Source organism: Vigna unguiculata, chromosome 3 (assembly GCF_004118075.2).
Source record: "Vigna unguiculata cultivar IT97K-499-35 chromosome 3, ASM411807v1, whole genome shotgun sequence".
Classification (NCBI taxonomy): domain Eukaryota; kingdom Viridiplantae; phylum Streptophyta; class Magnoliopsida; order Fabales; family Fabaceae; genus Vigna; species Vigna unguiculata.
In genome coordinates this window covers 31,151,477-31,177,128 of record NC_040281.1, presented here as the reverse complement: position 1 = coordinate 31,177,128, position 25,652 = coordinate 31,151,477, and the positions used below count along the sequence as shown (strand labels likewise).

The following is a 25,652-nucleotide window of genomic DNA, read 5'->3' as shown; positions in this document are numbered from 1 at the left end:
TAAAACTAGTGTCTTAAGATTCGGGACAAATCTTCTCGAAGAAGGAGGGTATGATGTGAATTGCATATCGGTCAAATATAGGATGACAAATGTGTCGTGTTGATGCAGTTTCTTTTATTTAAATAAGGGCCCAGTGCTTTGTAAAATTGGCTGACCAAATTGTGTTTTGGCTTAACCAATTAATGGGCTTTAGTTTTGCTTTATTTTCAAGTTGAAGTAAGAGTCAATATATATGCCAACTTAAGAACCAACCTTTGGAAGATGAAGAGGACCTTCGCTGAAAGTTTGTGGATGACTTTTGGTAGCCTTAAATTTAGTTACAATCAACCATTAAGTAACGAATCATTATTAGCTTGAATGGATCATTAATTGATAGCTTTAAGTGGGTTGTAATTGAAATTTATGTGTCTTTTGTAATTCTGATGCTTAAAGCTCCTATAAAATTCTGTTTTTCACACATGAGTTAATCTTTTGAGTTTACAAGATAATCAAATATGAAAGAGAAACACTCAAGTTAAATATATATTTTCTCACCAAGATTCGCTCAAGTGTTTTGGCTTGTGTTTTCACTCAAAATACCCACGCAAGTAAACACTCTCAATGCTTAGCAAGACTCTAATATTCACAGCTTTCAGAAAACATGCATTCAAAAATCATGAGGACTTTTAACAGGTTATAACGAGGCCAAGGCAAAGGTAGGAAAAACTTTAGGATTTGTGTGTTTTTGAAATAGTAGGGAAGAAAGAATTATGGAGCATAGTTTCAAAATCAATCCTTACTTCTTCTTTTTTCTCTTTTATCCTTTGTTTCTCTTTTTCAGACAGCAATCATTTTCATTTCAAAACTCTGTCATCAACAATTATTTTCCTTTTGCCATTTTTACAACTTTGTGGGGGAAATACTCACCCCCACACTTTATTCCTCAACCAATCTCAACATAATCCACTAGCTCCTTCTTTCTCCCTAAGGACAAACATGGTCTTTTTCTTTTTAAGGTTTAACAGTATGCTCAAAACAAGAAAAAGAGGTTTAAGCTCAAGGGGCTACCAATGGATCAATGTCATGGTTAGCTTATTTGGCCAAGTAGCTAAAACAAGAAATGCCTCAGTCATATCAAATCATGCATGTTCACCTAAGATGCAAAACAACAGAATCAAGCTAAACATTTGAGTACCAACAAGACATGAGCAGATCACACAAGAAAAATAGGAATGGCACATGGTAGTTCATCCTTACAATAAAGCTCAAAACTCACAAGGTCAAAAACTCTTTCACAAAAGATTTATTCCAGAAACTCTCAAATCAACTCAATCAGTAAATCACAGAAACAATCCATTCATAGCACATGACTCTTATTTTCTCAGAATTATGACCGTTCCAATTAGTAAATCAAATCCAAAAATCCAAAGTCAATATGTTTTATTGAAAGCAGAAACTTTTTTTTTTAATAAAAACAAACAGAAAACAAAATTAGAAAAGGAAAAACAAAACAAATAGAAAACAAAAACAAAAAAGGGGGAAAATCTCCCCACACCCCCACACTTTATCCATGCATTGTCCTCAATGTATTCAATATGTATAAAATGCAAAGAAAAAGTATGAAGTGTACTTACCTCCTCAAGGTGGAAGGTATGAGGGAGAAGTCAAGTTCATCCCATCCATCGTCTTATTCAGCATATCTTGATTTTCATTGAATATCCGAAGACGATGCCCATTAACTTTAAAAGTTCTTGCTGAGGATTCTTCCTTGATCTCCACTGCTCCATAAGGAAAGACTTCTGTAACAATGTATGGTCCTTCCCAAGTAGAACGCAACTTACCACTCATGTGACCAAGCTTAGATTTGTATAGTAACACCTTCTGGCCTACCTTGAAATCCTTTCTAGCCACAAGCTTTTGGTCATGGAACTTCTTGGTTTTCTCTTTGTAGAACTTTGAATTTTCATAGGCTGCTAGCCTAATCTCCTCTAGTTCTTGCAACTGAAGCTTTCGCTCATTTCCTGCTTCTTCCAAATCCATGTTGCATGCTTTCACGGCCCAATAGGCCCGATGTTCAATCTCCACAGGTAGATGACAAGCCTTTCCAAAAACCACCCTGAAAGGTGACATACCTATAGGTGTTTTGTAAGTTGTCCTGTGTGCCCAAAGTGCTTCATCCAATCTTGTGGCCCAAACCTTTCGACTAGGCTTCACTACTTTCTCTAGTATCTTTTTAATCTCTTTGTTAGAGATCTTTGCTTGTCCATTGGTTTGGGGGTGATATGGTGTAGCAATGCGATGTGTCACCCCATACTTCTTCAACATGTTCTCAAGTAGCCTATTACAGAAATGAGTCCCCTGGTCACTGATGATGGCTCGTGGTATCCCAAATCTGCAGAAAATGTTAGACCTGACAAAACTCATAACAACTCGAGAATCATTAGTCCTTGTAGCTATGGCTTCCACCCATTTGGAGACATAGTCTACAGCAAGCAAAATATAAGAAAACCCAAAAGAAGGAGGAAAAGGACCCATAAAATCAATACCCCAAATATCAAATACCTCACAATATAGCATGGGTTGTTGAGGCATTTCATCCCTTCTTGTAATGGATCTGGCTGCCCTTTGGCACTGCTCACAATTTTCATACACCCTCTGTGCATCTTTAAAAATAGTAGGCCAATATAATCCACAATCCAACACCTTCCTACCTGTTCTTTGTGTGCCATAATGTCCACCAAAAGGAGACGAATGACAGAACTCAAGCACATGAGGTATCTCGATATCTGGAACACACCTCCTTATGACTTGGTCAATACCAATGCGCCATAAAATTGGGTCTTCCCAGATATAGTACTTTGCCTCACTTTTTAGCTTGATTCTTTCATATTTGGAGAAGGAAGGAGGAATAGCAGAAACAACCAAATAATTAACAATGTCAGCAAACCAAGGTTCAGGAAACATACCTTTCACAACAGTCAATGCTAGGAGGACTTCATCAGGAAAGTCATTCTTAATAGGAATGTTATCTTCTCCATTTTCAATCCTGCTAAGATGATCAGCTACCAAGTTATGTGCTCCACTTCTGTCTAGAATCTCAATGTCAAACTCTTGGAGCAGTAGCATCCATCTGATCAACCTTGGTTTCGAATCTGCTTTCTTCAGAAGGAATTTTAATGCTGCATGATCAGTATAAACAATTACCTTGGAACCAAGTATATACGGTCTGAATTTGTCCAAGGCAAACACAACAGCCAATAATTCCTTCTCAGTCGTGGTGTAGTTAGCCTGCGTTGTGTCCAATGTTCTGGAAGCATAATATATCACATGTGATAGCTTCCCATCTTTTTGTGCAAGCACCGCTCCTACTGCAAAGTTTGATGCATCACATATCAACTCGAACGGTAATGTCCAGTCAGGTGGCTGGATGATAGGAGTGGTGGTAAGCGCCCTTTTCAATGTATCAAATGCATCTTTGCACCTCTCTCCAAAGTCAAATACTATATCCTTTTGCAACAAGTTGGAGAGAGGGTTGGCTATCTTGCTGAAGTCCTTGATAAACCTCCTGTAAAATCCTGCATGTCCAAGAAAAGATCGAACCTCTTTCACAGAAGAGGGGTAAGGCAATTGTGAAATAATATCAATTTTAGCAGGATCTACAGATATACCATTCTTGGAAACAACGTGACCTAAAACTATACCTTGTTCCACCATAAAATGACATTTTTCAAAATTTAGAACAAGGTTAGTTTCTTCACATCTCTCCAAGACTCTAGCAAGATTAGACAAGCAATGATCAAAAGATGAACCATATACACTAAAATCATCCATAAAAACCTCAATACAATGCTCCAACAAATCTGTAAAAATACTCATCATACATCGTTGAAATGTTCCAGGAGCATTGCAAAGGCCAAATGGCATTTTTCTATAAGCATATGTACCGAATGGACAAGTAAAAGTAGTCTTATGTTGATCCTCTGGGGCAATACAAATATGAAAATACCCAGAGAATCCATCAAGAAAACAGTAATGAGACTTACCTGCCAATCGATCTAACATCTGGTCCATGAATGGTAAAGGGAAGTGGTCCTTCCTGGTGGCCTGGTTTAGTCTTCTATAATCAATACAGACCCTCCAGCTATTCTGAATACGAGTAGGAATCAACTCGTTGTTCTCATTCTTGACCACGGTGATCCCAGATTTCTTGGGGACCACATGTACAGGACTCACCCAAGTGCTGTCAGAAATGGGATATATAATACCTGCTTGTAGCAACTTGGTGACTTCTTTCTTCACAACCTTCATCAGCTGAGGATTCAGTCTCCTCTGAGGTTGCCTCACTGGCTTAGCATCCTCCTCCAAGAGTATTCTGTGCATGCAGAAAGAAGGACTAATACCAGGAATATCTGCCAAAGTCCAGCCTATTGCTCGCTTGTGATCTTTGATAACCTGCAATAGCTTTTGTTTCTGCTCGTCAGTAAGCAAGGCATATATAATAACAGGGAGTTTCCCATCCCTCTCAAGATAAACATATTTCAAATGAGATGGTAAAGGTTTCAACTCCAAAGTGGGTGGCTGTTCCACAGATGGCAACATTTTATTGCCTAAGGTAATTTCAGCCACCTCAGCATCACACTTGGACGCCACAGAGGTATCAAATAGTGACACCGCGTCCTCAACATCACCTGTTTTACCATTTTCTCTTTCATCTAAAATTGAGCCCGAAATATTCGAAAGAGAAAAATCCAAAGAAGAAGAAAAACCAGATAAAACGTCCAAAAGTCCAAAAGCATAATTGTTCACTACATTACTCAATAAATCAATACAAAACAAAGAATGGTCTTCAATTGGGTGCTTCATGGCTTCTAGCACATTGAACTGCACCTTCTCATCTCCTATCTCCATAGTCAAGGATCCTGCATGCACGTCTATCTTGGTACGTGCTGTCATCATGAATGGTCTTCCCAAGATGATTGTGGTTGAACTCATTCCTTCATCATCCTTCATGTCCAAGATATAGAAATCTGCAGGAAAAATTAATTTGTCCACACGGACAAGCACATCTTCTAGCACACCTGCAGGGTTAACTGTGCTACGGTTGGCCAATTGAATGACCACACCAGTAGACTTAAGAGGTCCAAGATGAAGTGAAGTAAAAACAGATAAAGGCATTACATTAATAGAAGCTCCTAAATCTAACATAGCATTGTCAAACTTAGTACTACCTATAATGCAGGGAACAGAAAACATACCTGGATCCTTACACTTTTGCGGCATTCTGACTGCAGGCTTCTTAATTAAGCTAGAGACGTTTCTTCCCATGTTCACTACCTCTTTGTCCATAATACGCCTTTTATGTGTACATAATTCTTTGAGAAACTTGGCGTATTTAGGAATTTGTCTCACAGCATCCAACAAAGGAATGTTTATCTCCACTTTCTTGAAAGTATTCAGGATTTCTTTGTCTAACTCCTCCATCATTTTAGTTTTTGGTTTCAAACGGTTTGGATAGGGAGGAGGAGGAGAATAAGGAGAAGGATTTTCAGAGGAAGTATTAGGGGATACCAACCTGGAGTTATCACTCGGTGCAGGCATTTCAGATGTTGCTGCTTGTGTTGCTTCATTTGATCTTCCTCTTTCATCATTAGGTACAACTTCATTGTCCTTATCTTCATCTTCTTGGGCATCCCCAAGACCTTGTATTTGCTTACCCGATCTTAAAGTAATAGCACTTACATTTCGCGGGTTGATTACAGTTTGTGCAGGCAAATTGCTTGAGCCTTGTTGAGACTTCATCTGATTTAACTCATTTGCCATTTGTCCAATCTGGTTCTGCAAGTTCTGATTGGTTGCTTCCATTGTCTGTTTCAACTCATTGATTTGTCCCTTCATCATGTCAGCCATCATTTTCATCATTGCCTCCATGTTTGAATCACCAGAGGTTGCAGCTGGTTGTGGTTGTTGCCTCTGTTGAGGTGGAACATAGACTTGTTGGTGTTGAGGCTGTTGATTTCCCCATTTCTGGTTGGGATATTCCTTCCAATCTGGGTTGTACTTGTTGGAGGACAAATCATGGTTGTATTGCTGCCGAGGTGGTCTATTATTGCCATAGATGTTTGCAGCATATGCCTGAGGTTGTTCATTGTCTAACGTCCCTGTCTCTTTTAACATAGAACAAGCCTCTGTAGGATGATTAGTAGAAGCACAAATTCCACATAAAGTAGAAGGGATAGGCTTTTTCTGTAAGTCTGTCAAGGTCCTTACCATGGCTGCTAAGTCATCCAACTTCCCTTCTAATTTCTTGTGATCTGTAACATATGAAGCTTCTACTCCATGGGTTCCCTTCAATAGAGTTATAGAATTACTCCTTGTGGAAAATTGTTGATGGTTCGACGCCATAGTTTCAATCAATTGTCTTGCATTTGTTGGCGTTTTGTCCACCAATGACCCTCCACTTACAGCATCTATCATTTGTCTATCCATGATACTCAATCCCTCATAAAAGTATTGAATGAGGAGATGCTCGTTTATTTGGTGATGAGGACAAGAAGCACACAACTTTTTGAATCTCTCCCAATACTCGTGAAGACTTTCTCTTTCTTGTTGCCTTATCCCATAAATATCTTTGCGAATAGCAGCAACTCTAGATGCTGGAAAAAACTTTTCCAAAAATAATCTTTTCAGAGTCTCCCAGGTATTGATGGATCCTGGCGGAAGGTAGTATAACCAATTCTTAGCGGCATCTTGCAATGAGAATGGAAAAGCCTTAAGCTTGATATGTTCCTCTGTCACTGTTGTAGGTCTCATGGATGAACAAACCACATGAAATTCCTTCAAGTGATGGTATGGGTCTTCTCCTGCTAATCCATGGAATTTGGGTAAAAGATGGATTAACCCAGACTTAAGCTCACATTCTCCATCTGGATATTGGATGCACATGTTTTGTGTAATTGCTGCATCCGGCGAAGCCAACTCTCTTATTGTTCTTTCTTCCATTCTATCTTCTTGAATTTCTGGTTCAGGTGATGGATCAGAAGATATGTTAATCACCGGAGGTGATTCTAGTGGTACACTTTCAGTGGTAGGTTCAGATGATGATGGTGCTCCTTCAGTAGAACACCTGAGTTCAAGTCTCCTACGTGATTTACGCAAGTTCCTTTCAAGTTCTGAATCAAGTTGATAAAATTGACCCGGATTGGCCCGAGTCATGCACTATGCAGTCCACCTGAAAAGTGTTTCCCTGTGTGTTTTTTTTTTCTTCCTATTCTTGTTTTGGAGAAAGATTTCAAGAAAGAAATAAGTTAAGATGTCGTTGGGTCTACTCCCAGGAAAGAGAGGTGCGTCACAGTGGACAACTTAAATACCAAGTCTTTCCTAGACAGAGTTTTCCAAACTAGTCTCAAAAATTTCTTAAAAGAAATTCTTAATCAAAACAAAAATAGAACTTTGCTTGGAGTATATTAACTGAAAACTAGATACTACAAAATAACAAACTATATCAAACGTATATGCGTAAAAAAAATAAAAAATAAAAAAATAAAATAAAATAAAATAAAATAAAAATAAAATAAAATAAAATAAAATAAAATAAATAAATAAAAACAGAATCAAAATAAAAGAAATACTAACCGTATTCCCCGGCAACGGCGCCAAATTTGATATCACTGTCGTTAGGCGATCAAATTACCACTACTTTAGCAACTTCAGTATTGCCAGTTTGTAGTGAAGAAAATAGTTAGGGTTAAGATAACCCTGAGTCGTCTCACAACGAATACGGAATTGATCTCAAATATTTGATTCTCAAAAATGCAATTAAAACTAGCAATTATAAAAATAGGGGGTTTTGATATGCAAAGAAAATGACACGGAAGATTGTAAACACAATAATAGTAAATAGGTCAATTCCACTGCTTTTTCTAAATAAGATTCTTCATTTGTTATCTAGAGATTATTGTTAAATTAATTATTGTTGTTGATTTACAAATCAATCAATGTAAAGACTCAATTAATTTGTTGGCGTTCTCACTTTTAACCAAAGTACAGTCTATTCCTAATCATGTCTAATTAATTTAACCAAAGTACAAATTAATTTTACTATGCCTAATCATGTCTATTCCTTTGTTTCTTTACCAAATAGAAAACTTAATTAATCAAAGTAAAGTCTTGACTAATTTTAGTTAAAGTAATTACCTCTAATCAAATTAAAGTCTCAATTATTGGCAAAAACTTATTTAATCAAATGAAAGTTTCTAAACAAAATCAAAGTAAAGTCTCAATTTAATTTAAAAAACCTTTTAACTCATATGATTAGCATGTATGTAGATTTAAAATCATTATTTTCTATTCAATTAAGAAGCAAAGGACATAGATAAACAAAAACCACAACAATAATCAAAATAACAAAACATATAAATTCATCTAACCTCAGAATCCATTTAAGAAATTACAGTGGAATCAACCCTAAAAGCTTAGCCCTCATGGCTTTGATGAAATACATGATGATATGAAGGAAAGAAAATAAAAGAAAGAATGAGAGATGTGGTGGAGACGGTATCTGCCAAAACCAGAGAGTTCTAAGTGTCTAAGCTGTCAGCTGTAAAATGTCAGTCCCTCTTCTGCTCCCTTAAGTCTCTTTATATAGGCTTCCACTGGACTTTGGGCTTTATCTGTCAGTTGCTAAAATCTTTTATTTTTATTTAATTAATTAGCAACTTAATTCCTGTCCAATTTCCAATTCTGCCCCTCTCATTTAGCCATATTTGCAAAATTGACCAGAGTTTGACCAGTTTGACCAGAGTTGACCAGTTTTGACCATTTCAGTGTCCATTGAGAGGATGACACGTGGCAGCTCCTTCTCTCTCTCAAATTAGGGTTTCCGCTTGCTCCTTTGGCTGCAAAGAAGTGCAAGGTTCGTGTGGAAGCTGCTGCGACGGCGTGGTGGCTTCTCCGGTGGGCGCGGTGGTTGCAGGTGCAGTGCTCGCGAGAAGATGGTGTTGTGCGATGGTTATGGAACGCGAGATGCGTTTCTGGCGAGTTTCAGTGGTGGCCATGGTGGTTGCGCGTTGCTGCGCAGGTTGGTAGTGGCCGGCGATAGTGGTGGAAAACGGCGGCGCTGCTGCAGCTGCGTGGTGTGCGCGAGGAAGCTCCATGGTTGTTGCTGCCGCTGGTTTTGCTCCGGTGGTGTTGCGGAGGCGCGCTGGTTTCCATCGCTGCTCGCGGAGGCGTGGTGGTCTTGCGGTGGCAGTTTCGATGGCTGTGGTGACTGCGGAAATGGTGGCCGGCGGGAAGGAGATGAATGTGCGGTGGAGATGGCGGCGGCGGCGGCTGCCATGGTGGTGGAAGGAGAGAAGAAAATTAGGGTTAGGGTTTTGGGAGATGAAGATGATGACATGGCAGAATCTGAGTGGTCAATTTGGTGAGTGGAGGATTATGACACGTGGCGGCTTATTGTTGGCTAATTTTAAAAGGTGGGGATTGCCACATGGCATGATCTGGTTGAATGGAGTTTAAGTGGTAGGAGGGGTGCAACTTAGTGAAAACTAGGGGTGCAGAACAGGTTTTTTGTGGTCCACTTGAGCAAGGAGTGTGCAAATAAAAACTGGGGGTGCATTTAGCTCCTGATTTATTCTTTTTCAGAATTTCTTGTTCTTGGACTTATTTTGTAACTTTGAATATTTTAAAATAATTGACCAAAAATAAATTCCAGCTGCATTAACAAACGTTAGAATATCCAATAATATTTTATGCAACTAAAATCAATTTTTACGCCACTTTTACCAAACTTACTCAATAAATCCAATAATCACAAATCCTAATTAAATCAATCTTTAAGCACAGAAAATTCAATTAAATCCCCAAATTTAAATATTAAATGAGGGCAAAAATTTGAACTCATCAGACCCCTATGAACTCCTATTTAAAGGGTGCTCCTTGTCTTGTAAAAGGGTTGATCATTTTGTTTCTAAACTATTGTGTTTCAACTCCTTGTCTTCCTAGAAGTGAATTCACCTTTGTCTTATCTTGCTTGCAAGTGGCGGCACCGTCACTCATCTCTAGGGCTTGGTTGGCTTAGATCCTCCCCTATGAGTGGCGTGCTTCTTTCATTTTGGTTCTTTAAGTGTTGTTAATGCCGTGTGAGTTTAAGCTTGAATCCAACTTTCTTCTTCCTTTCATGAGCTTGAGAAATGAACCTTCAAATCTAGATAGCTTGATATCTTAATGTCCAGTGGGAATTTTCAAAAAGCTTTCTTAAACAACTTCACCATATTCATAACTCTAAAAGAAAACCAGATAATCCTTCATCACATCCACTCATCTTCAAGGTTGCCATGGCTTCTAGCCTAGCCTTGTAGTGGCGTGCTTCTCACATTTTTACCATTTCTTTCCTTTCCATTTTATTCTTTCTTCTTCCTTTAATTGTTCTTGGTTTTCTATGGTTTATGTGCCTTCCATTTCCTTTTTGTTTTGAATCAATCCATCATCTTCTTCTCTTGAGCTTTGTGAAAGGAACCTTCACATCTAGATAGCTTGCTATCTTAATGTCCAGTGAGGATTTCACTTAGCTTTCTTAATCAACTCACACCATATTATTTCATCTTAAAAAGGAACAAGATAATCCTTCATCATAATGGTTGATTGTAACTAATTTTAAGGCTACCAAAAGTCATCCACAAACTTTGAGCAAAGGTCCTCCTGATCTTCATAAGGTTGGTTCTTAAGTTGGCATATGGACCCTTACTTCAACTTGAAGATAAAGCAAAACTAAAGCCCATTAATTGGTTAAGCACAAATACAATTTGGTCAGCCAATTTTACAAAGCATTGGGCCCTTATTTAAATAAAAGAAATTGCATCAACACGGCGCATTAGTCATCCTCCATTTGACCCATATGCAATTCAAATCATACCCTCCTTCTTCGAGAAGATTTGTCCCGAATCTTAAGACTCTAATTTTAATGTAAGTTTATCATGATCTTGTAAAGGACTTTTATTTTTTCACAAGTTGAAACTAAATCTCTTCTTCTAGGATCAAATTCAACTTGATATTTGTTACTTTCCAATGGTTCCAATCCGTCGATAACATTTCTTGGCAACACTACCCCACCTTGTTATGTAACAATAAATAATTCCAAGCATTGTGTTTGACGAATTAGCTTCTTATCGACGAACCAAATGCATAATAAAGCACTATGAACAAGCTTCCTTTTTAAACATGGAAGTTGGTGTGTTTTATTCACATGTTTATCCTTTTGTTCCTGTAAAATGACATCACAAACTGTAGAAGAAAAAACATTGACGAATAAACATTCTCTAGTTCCATTTCTTTTTCTTTATTTTCCCTTCCTTCTGCAGTTTATATTATTTCTTTTTCTATTCTTTCTTTTTTTGTTTTCTCCTTCAGCCTACGTTGATCCTTACTAACTTGTTTTGGTGTCATAAATTTCTATTTCTTTTGATGTCCCTCATGCCTCAAATAAAGGGAACATTCATCAAGATGGAGTGTTTTAAAACAAAGCCATGCCCATCCCAAAAGAAGATGACAAGAGTCCATGGGAAAAATATCACATAATACTTCTTTCACACATTGCCATGTACTGAATTTGATCCATGCTTGATCCAGATGAAAGGTTGCTGGTAACTGGAGTTTCTCCACTAATCTTTGGCTCACAACATTGTTTTCGCTTCCGCAATCGAATGCAACTAAACATGGATAGCCTTCGGTTAAACACTTTGTATAATAAACTACCTTTCCTATTCCAAATCTAGATAGCCAGGCTCTGAATACCAAATGATGTTAATTCACAGGGTTCAATTCGTTTGACTGATAAATCATTGTTGGAATGCTAACAAGCAAGAAATTTGAGAAATTATTTAAGACGGGAAAATGGAAACATAAAAGAAGATGGAACTGAAATTGATAGACATCACACTTCCAAGAATGGAAGATACGCCTAAGAGTTGAAACACACAAAGGGATAAAGGACTTTTGATTAAACTCATGGATTCCTGAATCACTCAAGAACTTAGGATAATCACTCTCACTAAGATAGATGTGATAAAACTCGTTTATTTTCTGAATAAACCTCAACTTGCCTTCATTCATGAAAATGGTTCAAGTTATATAGGAGCTTTAACCATCAGAATTACAAAAGACACATAAATTTCAATTACAACCCGATTAAAGCTATTAAGTAATGATCCACTCAAGCTAATGACGATGCGCTACTTAATGGTTGATTGTAACTGAATTTAAGGCTACCAAAAGTCATCCACAAACTTTGAGCAAAGGTCCTCTTGATCTTCCAAAGGTTGGTTCTTAAGTTGGCATATGGACCCTTACTTCAACTTGAAGATAAAGCAAAACTAAAGCCCATTAATTGGTTAAGCACAAACAGAATTTGGTCAGCCAATTTTACAAAGCATTGGGCCCTTATTTAAATAAAAGAAATTGCATCAACACGGCGTATTAGTCATCCTCCATTTGACCCATATGAAATTCACATCATACCCTCCTGCTTCGAGAAGATTTGTCCCGAATCTTAAGACTCTAGTTTTATTGTAAGTTTATCATGATCTTGTAAAGGACTTTTATTTTTTCACAAGTTGAAACTAATTCTCTTCTTCTAGGATCAAATTCAACTTGATATTTGTTACTTTCCAATGGTTCCAATCCGTCGATAACATTTCTTAGCAACAGTACCCCACCTTGTTATGTAAGAATAAATAATTCCAAGCATTGTGTTTGACGAATTTGTTTCTTATTGACGGACCAAATGCATAATAAAGCACTATGAACAAGCTTCCTTTTTAAACATGGAAGTTGGTGTGGTTCATTCACATGCTTATCCTTTTGTTCCTGTAAAATGACATCACAAACTGTAGAAGAAAAAACATTGACGAATAAACCTTCTCTAGTTCCATTTCTTTTTCTTTATTTTCCCTTCCTTCTGCAGTTTATATTACTTCTTTTTCTATTCTTTCTTTTTTTGTTTTCTCCTTCAGCCTACGTTGATCCTTACTGACTTGTTTTGGTGTCATAAATTTCTACTTCTTTTGATGTCCCTCATACCTCAAATAAAGGGAATATTCATCAAGATGAAGTGTTTTTAAACGAAGCCATGCCCATCCCAAAAGAAGATGACAAGAGTCTATGGGAGCAATATCACATAATACTTCTTTCACACATTGCCATGTACTGAATTTGATCCATGCTTGATCCAGATGAAAGGTTGCTGGTAACTGGAGTTTCTCCACTAATCTTTGGCTCACAACATTGTTTTCGCTTCCGCAATCGAATGCAACTAAACATGGATGGCCTTCGGTTAAACACTTTGTATAATAAACTACCTTTCCTATTCCAAATCTAGATAGCCAGGCTCTGAATACCAAATGATGTTAATTCACAGGGTTCGATTCGTTTGACTGATAAATCATTGTTGGAATGCTAACAAGCAAGAAATTTGAGAAATTATTTAAGACGGGAAAATGGAAACATAAAAGAAGATGGAACTGAAATTGATAGACATCACACTTCCAAGAATGGAAGATACGCCTAAGAGTTGAAACACACAAAGGGATAAAGGACTTTTGATTAAACTCATGGATTCCTGAATCACTCAAGAACTTAGGAGAATCACTCTCACTAAGATAGATGTGATAAAACTCGTTTATTTTCTGAATAAACCTCAACTTGCCTTCATTCATGAAAATGGTTCAAGTTATATAGGAGCTTTAACCATCAGAATTACAAAAGACACATAAATTTCAATTACAACCCGATTAAAGCTATTAAGTAATGATCCACTCAAGCTAATGACGATGCGCTACTTAATGGTTGATTGTAACTGAATTTAAGGCTACCAAAAGTCATCCACAAACTTTGAGCAAAGGTCCTCTTGATCTTCCAAAGGTTGGTTCTTAAGTTGGCATATGGACCCTTACTTCAACTTGAAGATAAAGCAAAACTAAAGCCCATTAATTGGTTAAGCACAAACAGAATTTGGTCAGCCAATTTTACAAAGCATTGGGCCCTTATTTAAATAAAAGAAATTGCATCAACACGGCGTATTAGTCATCCTCCATTTGACCCATATGAAATTCACATCATACCCTCCTGCTTCGAGAAGATTTGTCCCGAATCTTAAGACTCTAGTTTTATTGTAAGTTTATCATGATCTTGTAAAGGACTTTTATTTTTTCACAAGTTGAAACTAATTCTCTTCTTCTAGGATCAAATTCAACTTGATATTTGTTACTTTCCAATGGTTCCAATCCGTCGATAACATTTCTTAGCAACAGTACCCCACCTTGTTATGTAAGAATAAATAATTCCAAGCATTGTGTTTGACGAATTTGTTTCTTATTGACGGACCAAATGCATAATAAAGCACTATGAACAAGCTTCCTTTTTAAACATGGAAGTTGGTGTGGTTCATTCACATGCTTATCCTTTTGTTCCTGTAAAATGACATCACAAACTGTAGAAGAAAAAACATTGACGAATAAACCTTCTCTAGTTCCATTTCTTTTTCTTTATTTTCCCTTCCTTCTGCAGTTTATATTACTTCTTTTTCTATTCTTTCTTTTTTTGTTTTCTCCTTCAGCCTACGTTGATCCTTACTGACTTGTTTTGGTGTCATAAATTTCTACTTCTTTTGATGTCCCTCATACCTCAAATAAAGGGAATATTCATCAAGATGAAGTGTTTTTAAACGAAGCCATGCCCATCCCAAAAGAAGATGACAAGAGTCTATGGGAGCAATATCACATAATACTTCTTTCACACATTGCCATGTACTGAATTTGATCCATGCTTGATCCAGATGAAAGGTTGCTGGTAACTGGAGTTTCTCCACTAATCTTTGGCTCACAACATTGTTTTCGCTTCCGCAATCGAATGCAACTAAACATGGATGGCCTTCGGTTAAACACTTTGTATAATAAACTACCTTTCCTATTCCAAATCTAGATAGCCAGGCTCTGAATACCAAATGATGTTAATTCACAGGGTTCGATTCGTTTGACTGATAAATCATTGTTGGAATGCTAACAAGCAAGAAATTTGAGAAATTATTTAAGACGGGAAAATGGAAACATAAAAGAAGATGGAACTGAAATTGATAGACATCACACTTCCAAGAATGGAAGATACGCCTAAGAGTTGAAACACACAAAGGGATAAAGGACTTTTGATTAAACTCATGGATTCCTGAATCACTCAAGAACTTAGGAGAATCACTCTCACTAAGATAGATGTGATAAAACTCGTTTATTTTCTGAATAAACCTCAACTTGCCTTCATTCATGAAAATGGTTCAAGTTATATAGGAGCTTTAACCATCAGAATTACAAAAGACACATAAATTTCAATTACAACCCGATTAAAGCTATTAAGTAATGATCCACTCAAGCTAATGACGATGCGCTACTTAATGGTTGATTGTAACTGAATTTAAGGCTACCAAAAGTCATCCACAAACTTTGAGCAAAGGTCCTCTTGATCTTCCAAAGGTTGGTTCTTAAGTTGGCATATGGACCCTTACTTCAACTTGAAGATAAAGCAAAACTAAAGCCCATTAATTGGTTAAGCACAAACAGAATTTGGTCAGCCAATTTTACAAAGCATTGGGCCCTTATTTAAATAAAAGAAATTGCATCAACACGGCGTATTAGTCATCCTCCATTTGACCCATATGAAATTCACATCATACCCTCCTGCTTCGAGAAGATTTGTCCCGAATCTTAAGACTCTAGTTTTATTGTAAGTTTATCATGATCTTGTAAAGGACTTTTATTTTTTCACAAGTTGAAACTAATTCTCTTCTTCTAGGATCAAATTCAACTTGATATTTGTTACTTTCCAATGGTTCCAATCCGTCGATAACATTTCTTAGCAACAGTACCCCACCTTGTTATGTAAGAATAAATAATTCCAAGCATTGTGTTTGACGAATTTGTTTTTATTGACGGACCAAATGCATAATAAAGCACTATGAACAAGCTTCCTTTTTAAACATGGAAGTTGGTGTGGTTCATTCACATGCTTATCCTTTTGTTCCTGTAAAATGACATCACAAATTGTAGCAGAAAAAACATTGACGAATAAACCTTCTCTAGTTCCATTTCTTTTTCTTTATTTTCCCTTCCTTTTGCAGTTTATATTACTTCTTTTTCTATTCTTTCTTTTTTTGTTTTCTCCTTCAGCCTACGTTGATCCTTACTGACTTGTTTTGGTGTCATAAATTTCTACTTCTTTTGATGTCCCTCATACCTCAAATAAAGGGAATATTCATCAAGATGAAGTGTTTTTAAACGAAGCCATGCCCATCCCAAAAGAAGATGACAAGAGTCTATGGGAGCAATATCACATAATACTTCTTTCACACATTGCCATGTACTGAATTTGATCCATGCTTGATCCAGATGAAAGGTTGCTGGTAACTGGAGTTTCTCCACTAATCTTTGGCTCACAACATTGTTTTCGCTTCCGCAATCGAATGCAACTAAACATGGATGGCCTTCGGTTAAACACTTTGTATAATAAACTACCTTTCCTATTCCAAATCTAGATAGCCAGGCTCTGAATACCAAATGATGTTAATTCACAGGGTTCGATTCGTTTGACTGATAAATCATTGTTGGAATGCTAACAAGCAAGAAATTTGAGAAATTATTTAAGACGGGAAAATGGAAACATAAAAGAAGATGGAACTGAAATTGATAGACATCACACTTCCAAGAATGGAAGATACGCCTAAGAGTTGAAACACACAAAGGGATAAAGGACTTTTGATTAAACTCATGGATTCCTGAATCACTCAAGAACTTAGGAGAATCACTCTCACTAAGATAGATGTGATAAAACTCGTTTATTTTCTGAATAAACCTCAACTTGCCTTCATTCATGAAAATGGTTCAAGTTATATAGGAGCTTTAACCATCAGAATTACAAAAGACACATAAATTTCAATTACAACCCGATTAAAGCTATTAAGTAATGATCCACTCAAGCTAATGACGATGCGCTACTTAATGGTTGATTGTAACTGAATTTAAGGCTACCAAAAGTCATCCACAAACTTTGAGCAAAGGTCCTCTTGATCTTCCAAAGGTTGGTTCTTAAGTTGGCATATGGACCCTTACTTCAACTTGAAGATAAAGCAAAACTAAAGCCCATTAATTGGTTAAGCACAAACAGAATTTGGTCAGCCAATTTTACAAAGCATTGGGCCCTTATTTAAATAAAAGAAATTGCATCAACACGGCGTATTAGTCATCCTCCATTTGACCCATATGAAATTCACATCATACCCTCCTGCTTCGAGAAGATTTGTCCCGAATCTTAAGACTCTAGTTTTATTGTAAGTTTATCATGATCTTGTAAAGGACTTTTATTTTTTCACAAGTTGAAACTAATTCTCTTCTTCTAGGATCAAATTCAACTTGATATTTGTTACTTTCCAATGGTTCCAATCCGTCGATAACATTTCTTAGCAACAGTACCCCACCTTGTTATGTAAGAATAAATAATTCCAAGAATTGTGTTTGACGAATTTGTTTCTTATTGACGGACCAAATGCATAATAAAGCACTATGAACAAGCTTCCTTTTTAAACATGGAAGTTGGTGTGGTTCATTCACATGCTTATCCTTTTGTTCCTGTAAAATGACATCACAAATTGTAGCAGAAAAAACATTGACGAATAAACCTTCTCTAGTTCCATTTCTTTTTCTTTATTTTCCCTTCCTTTTGCAGTTTATATTACTTCTTTTTCTATTCTTTCTTTTTTTGTTTTCTCCTTCAGCCTACGTTGATCCTTACTGACTTGTTTTGGTGTCATAAATTTCTACTTCTTTTGATGTCCCTCATACCTCAAATAAAGGGAATATTCATCAAGATGAAGTGTTTTTAAACGAAGCCATGCCCATCCCAAAAGAAGATGACAAGAGTCTATGGGAGCAATATCACATAATACTTCTTTCACACATTGCCATGTACTGAATTTGATCCATGCTTGATCCAGATGAAAGGTTGCTGGTAACTGGAGTTTCTCCACTAATCTTTGGCTCACAACATTGTTTTCGCTTCCGCAATCGAATGCAACTAAACATGGATGGCCTTCGGTTAAACACTTTGTATAATAAACTACCTTTCCTATTCCAAATCTAGATAGCCAGGCTCTGAATACCAAATGATGTTAATTCACAGGGTTCGATTCGTTTGACTGATAAATCATTGTTGGAATGCTAACAAGCAAGAAATTTGAGAAATTATTTAAGACGGGAAAATGGAAACATAAAAGAAGATGGAACTGAAATTGATAGACATCACACTTCCAAGAATGGAAGATACGCCTAAGAGTTGAAACACACAAAGGGATAAAGGACTTTTGATTAAACTCATGGATTCCTGAATCACTCAAGAACTTAGGAGAATCACTCTCACTAAGATAGATGTGATAAAACTCGTTTATTTTCTGAATAAACCTCAACTTGCCTTCATTCATGAAAATGGTTCAAGTTATATAGGAGCTTTAACCATCAGAATTACAAAAGACACATAAATTTCAATTACAACCCGATTAAAGCTATTAAGTAATGATCCACTCAAGCTAATGACGATGCGCTACTTAATATCACATAATATCACAAAAGAAGATGGAACTGAAATTGATAGACATCACACTTCCAAGAATGGAAGATAAGCCTAAGAGTTGAAACACACAAAGGGATAAAGGACCTTTGATAAAACTCATGGATTCTTGAATCACTCAAGAACTTAGGAGAATCACTCTCACTAAGACAGATGAGATAAAACTCGTTTATTTTCTGAATAAAACTCAGCTTACCTTCATTGATGAAAATGGTTCAACTTATATAGGAGCTTTAACCATCAGAATTACAAAAGACACATAAATTTCAATATCATCTCGCTTAAAACTATTAATTAATGATCCACTCAAGCTAATCACAATCCGCTACTTAATGGTTGATTGTAACTGAATTTAAGGCTACCAAAAGTCATCCAAAAACTTTGAGCAAAGGTCCTCTTGATCTTCCAAAGGTTGGTTCTGAAGTTGGCATGTGGAACCTTATTTCAACTTGAATATAAAGCAAAACTAAAGCCCATTAATTGGATAAGCATTAATGCAATTTGGTCAGCCAATTTTACAAAGCATTGGGCCCTTATTTAAATAAAAGAAACTGCATCAACATGGCGCATTTGTCATCCTCCATTTGACCCATATGCAATTCACATCATACCCTCCTTCTTCGAGAAGATTTGTCCCGAATCTTAAGACACTAGTTTTAATGTAAGTTTATTATGATCTTGTGAAGGACATTTATTTTTTCACAAGTTGAAACTAATTCTCTTCCTCCAGGATCACACTCAACTTGATATTTGTTACTTTCCAATGGTTGCAATCCGTCGATAACATTTCTTGGCAACAGTACCCCACCTTGATATGTAACAATAAATAATTCCATGCATTGTGTTTGACGAATTTTCTTCTTATCGACGTACCAAATGCATAATAAAGCACTATGAACAAGCTTCCTTTTTAAACATGCAAGTTTGTGTGTTTCATTCACATGCTTATCCTTTTGTTCCTGTAAAATGACATCACAAACTTTAGAAGAAAAAAACATTGTCGAATATACTTTCTCTAGTTCCATTTCTTTTTCTTTATTTTCCCTTCCTTCTGCAGTTTATATTACTTCTTTTTCTATTCTTTCTTTTTCTGTTTTCTCCTTCAGCCTACGTTGATCCTTACTGACTTGTCTTGGTGTCATAAATTTCTACTTCTTTTGATGTCCCTCATGCCTCAAATAAAGGGAACGTTCATCAAGATTGAGGGTTTTAAAATGAAGCCATGCCCATCCCAAAAGAATATGACAAGAGTCCATGGGAGCAATATCACATAATACTTCTTTTGCACATTGCCATGTACTGAATTTGAAGCATGCTTGATCCAGATGAAAGGTTGCTGGTAACTGGAGTTTCTCCACCAATCTTTGGCTCACAACATTGTTTTCGCTTCCGTAACCGAATGCAACTAAACATGGATGGCCTTCGGTTAAACACTTTGTATAATAAAGTTCCTTTCGTATTCCAAATCTAGATTGTCATGCTTTGAATACCAAATGATATGAATCCACAGGGTTCGATTCGTTTGACTGATCTATCATTGTGGGAATGCTAACAAGCAAGAAATTTGAAGAATTATTGAAAATGAGAAAATCGAAACATAAAAGAAGATGGAACAGAAATTGACAGACATCACACTTCCAAGAATGGAAGATAAGCCTAAGAGTTGAAACACACAAAGGGATAAAGGACCTTTGATTAAACTCATGGATTCTTGAATCACTCGAGAACTTAGGAGAATCACTCTCACTAAGATAGATTAGATAAAACTCATTTATTTTCTGAATAAAACTCAGCTTGCCTTCATTCATGAAAATGGTTCAACTTATATCGGAGCTTTAACCATCAAAATTACAAAAGACACAGAAATTTCAATATCATCCCGCTTAAAGCTATTAATTAATGATCCACTCAAGCTAATAACGATCTGCTACTTAATGGTTGATTGTAACTGAATTTAGGGCTACCAAAAGTCATCCACAAAGTTTGAGCAAAGGTCCCCTTGATCTTCCAAAGGTTGGTTCCTAAGTTGGCATATGGACTCTTATTTCAACTTGAAGATAAAGCAAAACTAAAGCCCATTAATTGGTTAAGCACAAACACAATTTGGTCAGCCAATTTTACAAAGCATTGGTGATGAGATGGCTCGAGCCAAGGGACCTAGAACAAGAACCATGGCTAGGAGAATACAAGAGGAATGGACCTTAAATGCACATGCAAGGCCCAAGATGAACTTCACATGAGCCAAGGAAGATGTGAAGACCTAGCCTAGGACATTTTGCTTGTAAATACTAGATTAGGATTTTATTTTGGGCTTTGTTTTTGGGGCCCAGTAGAATAGGGCTTTCTTTGGGCCATGTATTGGGCCTTAGAGGAAATTAGGCTTTAGAAGTAATTTTGGACCAAAAAGGGGAATTGGGCCAAATGGGCCAAGAGTAGTGTGTCTACTCTAGAAAAGCCTAGAAGCTTCTCAAACTTGCTCTCCAAGGATGAGAGTTAGCTTCCCATGGCAAGACAAGTGTGACTTGCTTAGTAGCAAGTCACACCTCCCACATGCTCCTTTTTGGCTCCAAAATTCAACTTTCTAGACTCCTTTTTCCCTCCACTTTTTGTAGATCCCTTGCTCTCATTTTAGCCTATAAATAGAAGGCTTAGGAGATGTATTTTTCAGCTTGAAATTGAGTAATGAATTGCTGCCCAAATTTGTGCACAAATCTCTTTTGAGCTCACCTTAGAGTAAACTCTTCTCTAGTTTACTCTAGTCTTCTTCCTTAGGAGTTGGCCTCACCTCTCTTAAGAATCCTTTCACCTACACCAAACCAAACACCTTAAGCTTCTTTCGTTCATGCTTCCGCATTCAACACCATCCATGGAGCCTCCATTCTTCATGCAAGCTTCAATGGAGACAAGAAGAAGCCATCATGTGGTATCATGAGCCTTGGTTTTAGTGAGTTAAGTGCTTCTTCTCCATTTTTTTTCAATTCCGTGTTGTTCATCACTTCTCCTACTTGTCTTGCTGTTTATGTTCATTTTATTTTGAGTATTAATGTCTTTTTACTTTGGTTCATCTTCATTTGCTTCATCTTGAACCATCCTTGTGTGCTTTAGGTATTCTATTTGGTTTCTACCATTTACTTTTCATTTTAATTGAGTATTTGTTATTTTTGTTCAGTTCATTCTCTTGATTCTTGAGTTTATTTTGATTTTAAGAACCATATGTTTTGTCTAGAGTCATGTTTAGTCCATATATGTCATTAATTCCTTGTTTAGCTTTTAATTTTCTTTGAATTTGTTGGTGATGTGTTGCTGAATTTTTTTCAGATTTGAGTGCAGTTTTTAATCCTTAAAAATTGACACTCTCTTCTCTCTTTGAGTCTTGGAAATGAACCTTCACATCTAGATAACCTTAGTTATCTTAATGTCCAGTGGAAATTTTCCTTGTGCTTGCTTAAAATCACCATAAACCACACTAAATTTCCTTTCAATTAATTTTGCTTTGGTGCTTTTTCATTTCTGTTTTTGAGTTTAGATTGCTATTTAGATCTTAGCAATGTCTTAGAGTCAATTTCCATTGTGTTTCGTTGTGTTTCATAATCTTCTTTTGATTCCTTTAAGTTTCCTTCTCCTTTGTGCTTTTTGTTTCCATTAAAATGCAAATGATCAAGCATAGTGTGGTGGTGATACTGTTTTGTGGTGGAAACTAGCTTCTGTAAGAGCTATAAAAAGAAAGAAAAAGAGCACAAAAAGAATACAAGCAAGTGACAAAAAGAATCAAAAGAAAAGATCAAAAGAAAGTGGCAAAAGAAGTACACTAGAATCACTACCATCACTTGAGTTTGAGAACATTATTTTGTTGCATTCTACTGCTGTTCCAGTTTCTGTCTGACTGCACACTATTTGTATTTGATTTATCATAAAAAATTGGCCGATGCAAATCCAAATCTAATTTTTGCCCCTTTTAGCTAAGACATAGACGAAAAAGTGAAAAAAAGAATCATTGAAAAATGTTGAGAAATGAAAAAATGAAAAATATCTGAAGCAGAGGCCTGAATTCACGTTTTTGGACTGGCAGTGAGTGAAAAATCAAATTTCAGTGCAGTTTTCTAGCTTATTTTGGTTGTTTTTCATCCATTCTAGTGCCATTCATTAGGTAATTCATTTGAGTGTTTATCTTGTTTCTTTACCTTATTTCTAGTTTGTCATTTCTTTGGTAATCCTTTGAGTTTGTCATGGCATTATTCACTTTTGGTTTAACAATTATAATTTTGTGCTTTTCTTGCTTTATTTTTTGACCTCTTTTGGTTTGGTTTCTATATTTGGTGCATACTTCTTTTTGGAGGTGATCTAATTTTCCTAAGGTAGCATCCTAGGAGGTGGAGTACCTAGTCCCGAAAGAGAATCCTCTTTGGTGAGATCAAGAGGAAGTGCAAGAGTGAAACACTTGTAAGGACCAAGCCAAGAAGACAAAGCCAAGAAGACCTTTTACATTTTGTGCACTTTGATTGTATTCAAATTGAGTTGTAAAATTGTAATGCTTTCCTTCTTGTGTTCATGGCCTAGTTAGGTGTCTTGGGGGAGTCTTAGGTACTCAATCCCATCTCCTAACTAGAACCTCTTCTATACATTAGTGAAACGCTTTTAGTGGTGAGGTTTGAAGGTTCCAAGTGCCTTCTACTTCTACCAAAACTTAGGCCGCATATAGCTTATAATCTTTCTTGTTCTTGTTTGATAGTTTAGTGTGTGTCAACTTAGTCTTTGAATTAATTTCATTTAAGAAGTTTTGTACAAAAGTTTCAAGTTCCCTTGGCTAGGAAAGACTTGGTATGTAAGCAATCCAAGTGATTCACCTATCTTTCCTGGAGGAGAACTAAAAGCTTTTGCTATCTACTTCTTCTTTGAAATTTTCTTTTAAAGACCAAAGTCTTCTAAAATCTTAAAAAAAAAATGTCTCAACCTCCTTCTCAATGTATGAGTGCTTCAAATGAAGAAGAAATAAGTTTGAAACAAATTGCCTTTGATTTGAGAGCACTACTACGTTGGAAGGAAGATGAAATAATTGCAAGGGAAAGGGAAAAACAAGAAAGAGATAGGTTTCATCAACTTTTAGATGAAGAGAGGAGGGGAACAAGAAATATGGAAAGGTTGCATGAGAGGATGAGTAATAGGAGTCAACATTTGTACTCCCACACTCCAACACTAGTCACACACTATGAAGAAGATAGTAGACTAGTTGACAACTTCTATCAACCTCCTCCTCCTCTAAGAAGAGAAAGAAGAGAGCCTAGGGAACCAAGAGCCATTAGAATAGACCTCCCTCACTTTTATGGGAAAGATGATGTTGAAGCTTATCTTGATTGGGAAATGAAGGTTGAGCAACTCTTTGCTTGCCATCAAATAAGTGAGGAGAGGAAAGTACCCTTAGCTACCCTTAGCTTCCAGGGCAATGCTATGTATTGGTGGACTGCCCTCGAAAGAGATAGGAGAATCAATCAAAGTCCAGAGGTCAAATATTGGAATGACCTCAAAGGAGCCCTTAGGAGAAGACATATTCCCTCCTATTATCATAGAGAGCTAATGGATAAGCTCCAAAGGCTCCATCAAAATAAAATGAAAGTGGAAGAATATAGACAAAAGATGGAGTTATATATGATGAGGGCTGGGATTAGGGAGTCCAAGGATACCACCATTGCAAGGTTTCTTAGTGGCTTAAGTCTTGAGATAAGAGATAGAGTAGAATTGTTGCGCTACCAAGACTTAAATGACTTGGTTCAACTTTGCATAAAGGTAGAGCAACAAATTCTAAGGAAAAATTTTCGAAATGACTACTCTAACTCTTATACCAAGAAAGAATTCAAGAGGGAGGGTAAGCAAGTCAAAAAGGAACCCTCCAAAAGTTTCAAGGAAAAGGAGAAACCAAGGGAAGGCACATCTTCACACACTCGCACTAGTAAAATCAAATGTTTCAAGTGTCTTGGTAGAGGTCATGTTGCATCTCAATGCCCCACCAAAAAGACCATGATCTTAAGGGGTGTTGACCACTATAGTAGCCAAGATGAGCAAGAAAGTGAGAGTGAGACTTCTAGTGAGGAGTCTAATGATGAGGCTAAGGAAATTGCCTATCCTTGTGAAGGAGACCTTCTAATGATTAGAAGACTTCTTAGCAACCAACCCATTCCAAAAGAGCCAACACGAAGAGAGAACATCTTTTATACAAGATGTAAAATTTTAGAAAACACTTGTTCTCTCATTATTGATAGTGGTTCATGTTGCAATTGTTGTAGTACAAGGTTGGTTGATAAGTTGGCTTTGACTATCATTCCCCATCCAAAACCTTACAAATTGCATTGGCTTAATGAAAGTGGGGATTTGACAGTCCAACATCAAGTGAAGGTCAAGTTATCCATAGGGTAATATGAAGATAGTGTGCTATGTGATGTAGTACCTATGGAAGTTTGCCATGTTTTATTGGGAAGACCTTGGCAATTTGACAAGAAAACCATGCATAATGGTCTTACCAATGAAATCACCTTCACTCACAAGGATAGAAAATTTGTCTTGCATCCTTTATCACCATCCCTAGTGGTAGAGGATCAAATCCAAATGAGAAAGAAGTTGGAAAAGGAGAGAAAAGAGGATAAAAAAAAGTCCTCCCTCTCTCCTAAAAAAGTAACTAAAGATGAATCTGAGGTGGGAGAGATTGGTGTTCCTTCTCCCAAGGTCATTCAACATGAGAACATTTTGACTATAAAATCTTTGAACCAAGTTCTCAATGATGAACAACCTTCATGCCTCGTGTTGTGTAAAGGAACACTCACATGTACTGCCACAACTCTTGAACTTAAGAATTTACCTCCTAAAATTGAAAATCTTTTGAAAGAGTTTGAGGATATATTCCCTAAGGAAGGGCCTATTGGGCTTCCTCCCTTTAGAGGAATTGAACATCAAATAGATGTAGTGCCTTGGGCTAGTCTACCAAATAGACCAGCCTATAGGACAAATCCTTAAGAAACAAAGGAGATAGA

General features: G+C 36.7%; 1 protein-coding gene across 1 annotated transcript; it reads right to left on the bottom strand.

The window, feature by feature from the left end:
* Nucleotides 1-4,782: 4,782 nt before the first annotated feature.
* Nucleotides 4,783-6,921, bottom strand: LOC114177635 (the record flags this gene model as incomplete). Its single annotated transcript, XM_028063061.1, has 2 exons — nucleotides 5,694-6,921; nucleotides 4,783-5,651 (listed from the first exon to the last, which is right to left on the bottom strand). Coding segments are annotated over exons 1-2 (2,097 nt in total), but the record flags the coding sequence as incomplete, so codon positions are not given.
* Nucleotides 6,922-25,652: the final 18,731 nt, after the last annotated feature.